General features: G+C 38.3%; 1 protein-coding gene across 3 annotated transcripts in view; it reads right to left on the reverse strand.

Moving 5' to 3' along the window:
• The window catches only part of FOXP2 (forkhead box P2), a gene marked incomplete at its 5' end in the record, with an annotated part of 192,678 nt that extends 188,367 nt beyond the window's left edge, over nucleotides 1–4,311 (reverse strand). For all 3 annotated transcript variants that reach the window (XM_080343100.1, XM_080343099.1, XM_080343098.1), the window contains one exon: nucleotides 4,144–4,311. In XM_080343100.1, coding sequence (XP_080199226.1) covers nucleotides 4,144–4,311 — 168 coding nt within the window. The remainder of the gene's footprint in view (nucleotides 1–4,143) is intronic.
• Nucleotides 4,312–8,928: the final 4,617 nt, after the last annotated feature.

Here is an 8,928-nt window from a genome sequence, read left to right on the forward strand (position 1 = left end):
GCCATATGAAAGAACCTAACAGAATTTTGCCCCTTTTTGAGCTTATGATACGAAAGCCTGTAACGCTTCAGCATAACTGTCCAGAATTTTAACTTCAATTTTAAATCACTAGGAAAAAGCATTTCTTCCTAATATAACATGGTCAGTTTAAGTAACAATAAGTGCAATCAGATGCAGTAAGAAGTTTTATATTTAAGTCACATATAATCAGTATTTTTTATGGTGTCAGCTTTTGCCACAGGTGTAGTACTTGTGGATTTTTATGTCACTTTTTAACACAAACTGCCTGTGCAGTAAGAGAAAATTCATTTGCTCTTTCAAGGAGTCAAAATGCAAGTTTCTAGTGGTTTAGTAAATAGAAATACGGTTCGACATACAGAAATGTGGTTTTTTAATGCTTAATTTAAGACTTCACATAATAAACAAAAAAATCCTGCTACTTTCCTCCTCCTTTTTAAATAACCACAAGGACAAAACATATAAGAAAGCAAAACTACTATTTCTACATCTTCAGGATAAGATAGCTGAATGCTAGCATCACATTTTCACTTTAATATTGTTTATATTTTGTATTAATGAAATACTAGTGGTAAGTGATATGTGAAAAAAACAAAACAAAACAGCTTTGGAAAAATAATTTTAAACACAGTCAACTGAAACAGCTTCTTACCAATAAATTCCCATAAAACATTTAAGAATATTATCTTGGTAGAACTGACTTAATGAATACTCAAAATGCAAGCTCAAATCTACCCTGTAAAGCAATCATGGTTTTTTAGCAACTATTTTGACCTTAGTGACACAAACAATTAATTCTACAAACTTAATATCAAAATAAAATTCTACATCTAATGCAGAATAATCTGTCAATGTATTCAATCAAGGATATGCTTTTTCCATGTATTATACATTCTAATATCAAACACTGATTTTAAAAGACAAGAAAAAAAATCAAAGTGAAAACCTCAGAAGTGTATGAATGTAAATATATGACAGAGGATGTCTCATTGTTAGCCAAAAAAAGCAGCAGAAACAAGTCCAAGCAGATTACAGTTTGCATCATATTTTAATAATAAGAATCTACATTCACTTTAGCAATATTTGTAAGTTGATAAATATCGACAGTAAGATAAAAAGTTGCTTACGTTCTAGTCATACATCTTCAAAGCCGACCTGATGACTTGTGACAGCACTCAATCCATTTATCACCATGTATATATTACAATATATTATAGAATACTGTCATTCTCTCTTGATACATGGATGAGGAATAACTCCCTGATTTAAGTCAAACTACTCATTTCTCTGTAAAGATCACAACATAGTTCATCAAGCAAATAACAGGACTGTCCAATCTCCATATAATTGCTTATAAGAACCTAATGATATATATTATTTTAGCGTTTTTACTTTCTATAAATCCACCAGTTTGTGATCATACTGCTTGAACATGATGCAAATTGTATAAAATTTAAATTTTTTAACTTAGCCCAGTTGCTCTTTGTACAGTCTAAAATTTCTCATGTTTCACTTTCCCCAGTACATATTCACGACACAGTGAAAAGTTATTCTGTGATTTTACTCAGCTGATATAGCTATTCTTAAGTATTAGCATTGCTTTATGTAGTTGCCCAGCTGAAAAAAATGTATGAAAATCAGCAACCATTTACTTGCTTCCTCTAGAAAAACCTATAACAAACCTGATTTGTTTATTTGAAGGCCTGCAATAAAATGAGTTAGGGAAGCCAAACCCAGAATATTAAACTATGACATCAGTACATTATATCTTGCACGTATTTATACAACAAAAAATCTTCAGAATAATAGCTGGAGGTACAATGAGGTTTGTTCTCTTTCTCTACTTGTCAAAGTTTGTTAGGCGAGTTGCATATTACAAATAACATTTTAGAGAGTTAGTACAGTGATAATAAAAAAGCAGCCATCATTTTCCTCTTAAATCATATTTCAAAAGGCATCTGGTCAAAAACATAAAGAAAAAAAACCAGAAAAAATAGAAGGAAAAGCAAAAGTAGCACACAGCTATGCCTATTATGTAAAGGACATCCTCTGCATGTTTACTAGTGTTTATGTTTCACATCAACATATTTTATAGAAGGATTTATATGCCTAACTCAAGTTGTATTTAAATCCTATGGTGCAGACCCTACCATAAAATGCCTCTTGAGTCCTATTAACTGTACCCACGGTTTTACTTTGCCTGTCTGCTTATTTAAGATCTAATCACAGTTTTGAAGAAAAGATTGTCACTTCTAAGCCTGTCCCCTCAGAACCTGTCTGTTATTAGTACTCAACTGGATATTTTCATCTTCAGTTGTTATTCTCTGTGGTCTTTGCAAATGCTATCTACTGGAATCTGTGACTGTATGGACAAATTGTCTACAAATGCTCTGAGAAACATGTAAGTGGCACATTATTCTGTTGATATTTTTGTGTTTTAGAAGTGTTTCATTTAAATTTAGTTTTCTAACCATTTTCACCAATTAAATACACTCTCTCAATAAAGATTTTAAAATCCTATTATAACCTGAACACCGGAATAAAGGTGGTGGCATGCTTTTCAATGTAAATAACATTAAATTTATATAGGTATGTGTGTGCACATATATATAATTTTATACGAAAATAATATATACACACAGTGTACACATATAGATAATAGTGTGTATATAAATATAAGTGTAAGCCTGATAAGAACATAATGAAGACACCAAAATTTATATTTCCTCAGAGCGTAACATTGTAAGTGCTCAATTGTTAAAACAGAATACATTTGAGTTTGTAGCAAGGCACAGATTTAAGCCTTAACAACTTCTCATATTTCAATCTACAACTACTTAATTCTTCCACATTTTCTGTCACCATTTAAAATATTTAACTATAAATGTAGCTAGTGTACACTGCTTAATTCAGCACTAAGAATGATTCAATTTTAAGAGCTATTATGACCTGTTATTTCAGAGGCCCATACACATGCAATTTATCTATCAGGTTGAAACATGTTTCTATAAAACAGGATTTTTATAATATTTTACCTGACAGAAGACAACCTTCTTTCTGTTAATGCAATACCTGACATTGCAATGAAAACACTTCAGTATTTACAAATGAAGGGTTTGAACTCTAAAGGTGCTGAGTGGCCTCAGCAGGTGAGAGGACCAGACACCAAAGACTTTGAGGAGTTCAGAGCAGGTACTGGCGCTCTGCAGAATCAGACCCCGACTGTTTACCAAACAAACCATCTGGGCTTTGATTCATTAGTAAAATCTGCAGCCCCTAATAGGGAGGTAACTCTTTAGATAGACAAAATAGAAGGAATTACGTCTGTGCAGGTTTTAAAAGGAAAAGAAGTCTTACAGTGACAAAAATTAATTGATTTCATCTCATAATTAGATGGTGTCAGCAGTCAGACAACAGTTTAATTTTACAGTTTTAAACACAAAAGCAGTTCTCCATTAACTCGTTGAGAAAACAAACAAACTTAAAAAAAAATGTTTTAAGAGTGAGAATGGAAACCTACCTACCGAAAAGCTGCTTCTCCCTTTTCTCATATTTTCAAAATCACACATCTAAATTACACTCACACACATGCACACACAGACAGGCAGATGCTCTTTTTTATTTCAGTGGTTCAGAACTAACCAGCATTTTTTTATTTACACCTGCGACAGCAAAGCATCTTTATTGTGAGGAGTCACTCAGGTCCCTTCGCCCCAGCTCCGTCCGACTTTGGAACAAGCGGTGGCAAGCGAAGCCAAGTCTCAAGTAATGTGGCCCTCTGGTGGAAAGCTCCGCATCGCGTCCCGCGCCACCGCACCGCTCCGTAAACGGACACATTCTCAAAACATGCACCGCAAGGCTTCGGTGCAACTTTCATAAATACGCCGCGGGATTTTAATCACCAGGCGAGCGTGTGCATCGGCAGCAGCGAGACGTTGCCACCAGAAAAAGGGGATCCTGGTGTTTCGGCGTTAACATGCACAAAAACAACAACAAATAACGCCCCACGCTCTTCACTCGCAGGACACTTCCCATTCAGCAGGCACAGAGGGGCTGGGGAAGGGTGCCCGTCTGCAAACAGCCCTTCATTTGTTAAAAAACAAACAGGAAGCAAAACAAACTTACCTGCTGTTGTTGCAGATGCAGCAGTTCTACTGTGCTTACTTCAGTGCTCGTGTCACCACTTGATCTTCCATCTCTGCTGCCAGCATCTAATTGGCTGCTTAGAGTGCTCATTCCATTTTGATTCATTGAACTGTTGCTTATTGTCTCTGTCGCAGATTCCTGCATCATGACTTAATACCTAAAAGTGATTAAGAAGTATCAATTAACACACGCGTTACACCTTCACACTTCCATTATCAAGATGTCCCTCTCTGCCAATTACACAGACAGCATCTTTAGAAGAAGAAAAAAGCCTCGCGAAGCTGCTTACCAAGAAATGCGATGCAAACTCTGCTTTCATACAGATACTAATCACTGGAATTAAGGTTTCTATAAGCAATCTTTGTGTGCTTACATTTAACGGCCAAAATAACACACCATGCACGCAGCATGGTCAATAGCATTTATGAACGACTACATTTTAAAGTCTACCTATAAAACCAGTTTAAATGAAGGCACGATTTCACACACTGCTCTATATTTCCTATTATCTGGCTTTGACAACCATGGATGACTATACAGCCTTATTTAAAATATTCACTATCTTGATTCTGTCAGAATTTTACAGCATATCTTATGCAAGGCTGTTGTTTAATGATGCACAGCTAATCATACAAAATTAAAATTTTGTAAGGGTGTTACAAATCATATGGTATCAACCAATGATAAATAGTATAATGGGCTTCTCCTTTTTTGTGACTAAATAAAATTTTGCCTCGGAGGCATTTTAAGAAAAAGCTCCTGCTGCAAACACGTCAGATATTGCCTATTTTTTTAATCAAACGGCTGATATTCATTTATTTTTCTGACATTTAAAACATTTAATACTGTCCTTCCTGGGAAGTAATTAAGCTTATGCATGAGCAGCAATCAAACTGTTCACTTGAAGATGACTTAAAACTCAATTTTAACATAGGCAAATAAATGAAAGATATAAAATTAATTTTCCAGGCATGTATTAGATATGAAAGCTGGAAATAAAATCTATCAAGAATATCACTAATGATTGTGCTAAAAACAGCATAAATTATGCATATTACCTTCTCTACAGTAATAAATGTTTTATCATTTTCACTGCATAAATATACTGTACTTTCAGGATAGCAATGAGATGTCCTGCCAAGATCAGTTGAAATCTTTGCAGTAAATAAAGAACCAACATGCCCTTACAAACCAGAATTTCAAGGCACATTTTGTATCTGCAATATGGAAAGGTCAACGTCTCTTCTCGGAGCCACGAAAGTCCTGTCCTGCTCTCGCAGGGTCAGAATGGACCTCGCTTTCCTTCACCCTCGCTCCTGACGGACTGAAAGAGTCCCCACAACAACCTGGACGAGCTCTGACTTTAAAAGACACCTCTGAAGGGAGAGGGTTGCTTAAGCAAACTCGGGAAAAGAAACAAAGCTTGCTGCTTAGCCTAATTATTGAACTTAGTTATTTTCTCCCTTGCAAAGTATGAGCAATAGCTTTTCTCTGAAAAAAAAAAAAAAACACAAATAAAAAAAGCAGGAAAAGGATCATTACAACTTCACCTACGTGCATGGGGTATTAATCAAAACACTGTAGGAATTAACACAAACAAGCACCTATAAGATAAAGTGAAAGTATATATTGTATGAAGAAAGTTAAAATAGCAGAAGATGAGTTATTTTAAGATGGTCCGGTCAAAAATAAACAGGATGCAAAAAACCCAAACACGGACACAGTTAACGTAAAGGAGGGCAGCTGCTATAGCCCAGTAAACAACAGCAGCACCAGATGTGTTTATGAACAAACAGCCCTTCTTAAACACTCTTCCGAACATCAGTGAAGAAAAATAATAGAAATGGAAAATGTGATACACGCAGTGATGAATTTTACAAGGCAAAAACAAAGCTAATACTCTTTTCTGAGATTAGGCAGCTAATAAGTATTCAAATTAGGCATAAATTTTACATGTACAATGTTTAAAATATTCAGAGAAAAGGGTCTGATTGCCCTTAGTAGTTATATGAAAATCCTAATGCGGGTATGCCACAACTGCAGGAGCAGGCAGCCCTTTCCGATTTTTACAATATTTACTTTCAATAAAAAGACATGTATATCAGAGTGGAAATCTATTTAAAACACTTCATCAACTGTATCGTTACAAGGATTTGGAAATTCAGGAAATTCAAACATTAATCCTCTTTTAGTCAAACAAAGATTTAACCAACAGACAGGTTCATCTTTTACAAATTCGAACGTTAGACAATAACAGTGCTACATTTAGCCAAGCGCATTAAAAGGGCAAGGGGGTGTAAATGTTAGATCATCAAAACATTAGAAGACACTCAGAAATGTAATAAATAAATACATCAGCCCCCTGCTTTCACATATCTCCAACTCTTTCATTACAATTAGCAGAGAAGGGTTAAACATCTTCCAATTCATATTAACCAAAGGGTTTTATGTCTTGTGGATTTTGTATCCTTGCAAAGCCCCCGAGTGTAGTTCGGGCTCTGCATTTTAAGTTAAAGTGTCTGTGAGCCAGCAGAATCGGCTTTAACATAACATGGCCAATAACGCTACTCTGGAAACAGAGAACAACAAATCCGACCCAAGAGCTGAGTACAGGGAGAATGAAACTATAGAGTATCAATACTAGAAAAGGTAATTTATTTGGAAGTGAAGTGGGAGAAACACTGAAGTATTTATATGAAGAAGACAGAGTGCCTAGAATTTTATGTTAAAAATAAAATGCTCTTCATAGCTGTAAAAGGATATTTTTAAAAACAATACTGAAACTTTAGCCTGAGTAATGCTCTGTGTTGGCTGCCCACAGCACCCTTTCTACTGCCAGCAACTTAGAAAAGACTGCTGGAAAATGCAAGGGAACACATCCTTTTTCTTTTCCCCTCTTTTCTCTTGCACACACGTGCACATACACATATATGTATATGTATCTACATCCATGTGTATGTCTGTACGATCAACTCTAAACCCTCACAAATTAAAGCACTGACAGCATCTAAACAAGGGTAATTTCCAATGTCTGAGTATCAGTAATTTCAGTTATTGGTGGCAGAACAATTAGAACCTGCAACATTGTACTAAGTAAACTAACATACTTTTTTCTTGCTTTTACAACAGTAGTGATGGTTGTTAGCATAAGAATCATAAATAAATACAAAGGAAACACAATGACTACCAGATACTAAGGCTGAAAGTTTCGTATTTCAAACAGGACAAGAAAAAATATACAGGTCCCTGTTTATACACATTTATACATATTCACACTTCCTGATCCCTCTCTTTTTCTCTTGCTGTCACACTCGCTGTCAGTCATGAGCGTGCCCACACAGGCACGCACGCATGCACACACGCACCCACAGACACAGACGTTCACCAGCCCCTACTTCTGCTGCGATTCCCATATTCTTGTTGCCAAAGATGAGAAATAAGCTCTCTGGTACCAGTTATTTCAAACAAAGGTATTGGGAAAATATTTGCTGCTCTCTGCAAGAGAGAATGAAATTGTAGATTATTTTAGTGCGTGGCTGTGCTGCAGTTTGAACACCTAATTCTGCCAGGATAACCAAGCAATCACCTATATCAAAAATGAAATACTGGTGCTGTGAAGTTAAAAGCTACATTGTCACTTTTCTCCCCTACAGTGAATTGTGCGTTTTCTGTGCGCACGTGTGCGCACGTGCACACGTGTGTGTGTTCTAAACCAGCAAGTCACTGTACAGATACTTATTCTCTACACCACTTCCCTTTTGAAACATTAAACTGACACTGGAACTGACTGCACAAGATTGCATTTTCTCTTCCTAAACAACTTGAATTGAAAGGTTACTTAGTGTAACAATATTTACTTGCAGAATTGTGTTGTTACCAAGGGTATAATGGATGGTGGCTATGCAGGTTTACGCAAGAATGAGTGAAGCATGAGGCATTAGCCATGTGTTTGACATGTTTCAAATTGCTATAATCCAGCATTAAACACACCCAGCAATTCATGCCATTTCTTGCAGCCATAATCTTGAATAAAGCGTGCACAACCACTTATTATATAAATTAGTATATGACTCCCTGTTACAGTCACAACAGTGCTTTTGTGTTTATTTTGCATCAAGACGTGGTCCTTTTATTTGTACAAATAGCAGGATAGAGCGCCGTGCCTCAATTAGACCTCCTCGCTTTATGACAGGCTGTGCCGAACGCCTGGCTGGCGGGGTTTGTTTTGCCCTGACAGGTACGGGTCCCGCTGCCGCTCGGGTCCCCGCCGCCCGGCCGCCTGCTGCTGCTGCTGCCCGCTGGGCCGCCGCTCGGCTCCCCGGGCCGCCCTTCCCCGGGCCGCCCTTCCCTTCCCCGGGCCGCCGCTCCTCTCCCCGGGAGGCAGCAGCTCCGGTGCTGCGCACCCACGGCCGCCAGCGGGCGCCCCGGGCCCCACTGTCCGGTCCCCGCCCCGGCCCCGCCCCGCTGCCCCTCCAGGGTCCTTCACCACGGGCCGGGCTCCAGCGGCTGCGGGGTCCCGGCCCGGCCCGGCCCTTCACGAGTGACACCGTCTTTGCGCCCTTAGCGTGTCACCCTCCGTGCTGGAGACGGGGAGGTCGGCAGCTGCCATCACAAACCGCTTCCAGAAACCAGAGCGGCTCCCTGCCCTGCCCTGGGGTGAGCCCCCCAAACCTAGGCGACACCCCCCAGGCCCATAGCCCTACACTGGCCTCAGGTTGCCCACGTTGGTTGATCACCAGACAAGGCAAACCTGTAGCACACAGC

Source organism: Nesoenas mayeri (genome assembly GCF_963082525.1).
Source record: "Nesoenas mayeri genome assembly, chromosome: 1".
Lineage (NCBI taxonomy): Eukaryota > Metazoa > Chordata > Aves > Columbiformes > Columbidae > Nesoenas > Nesoenas mayeri.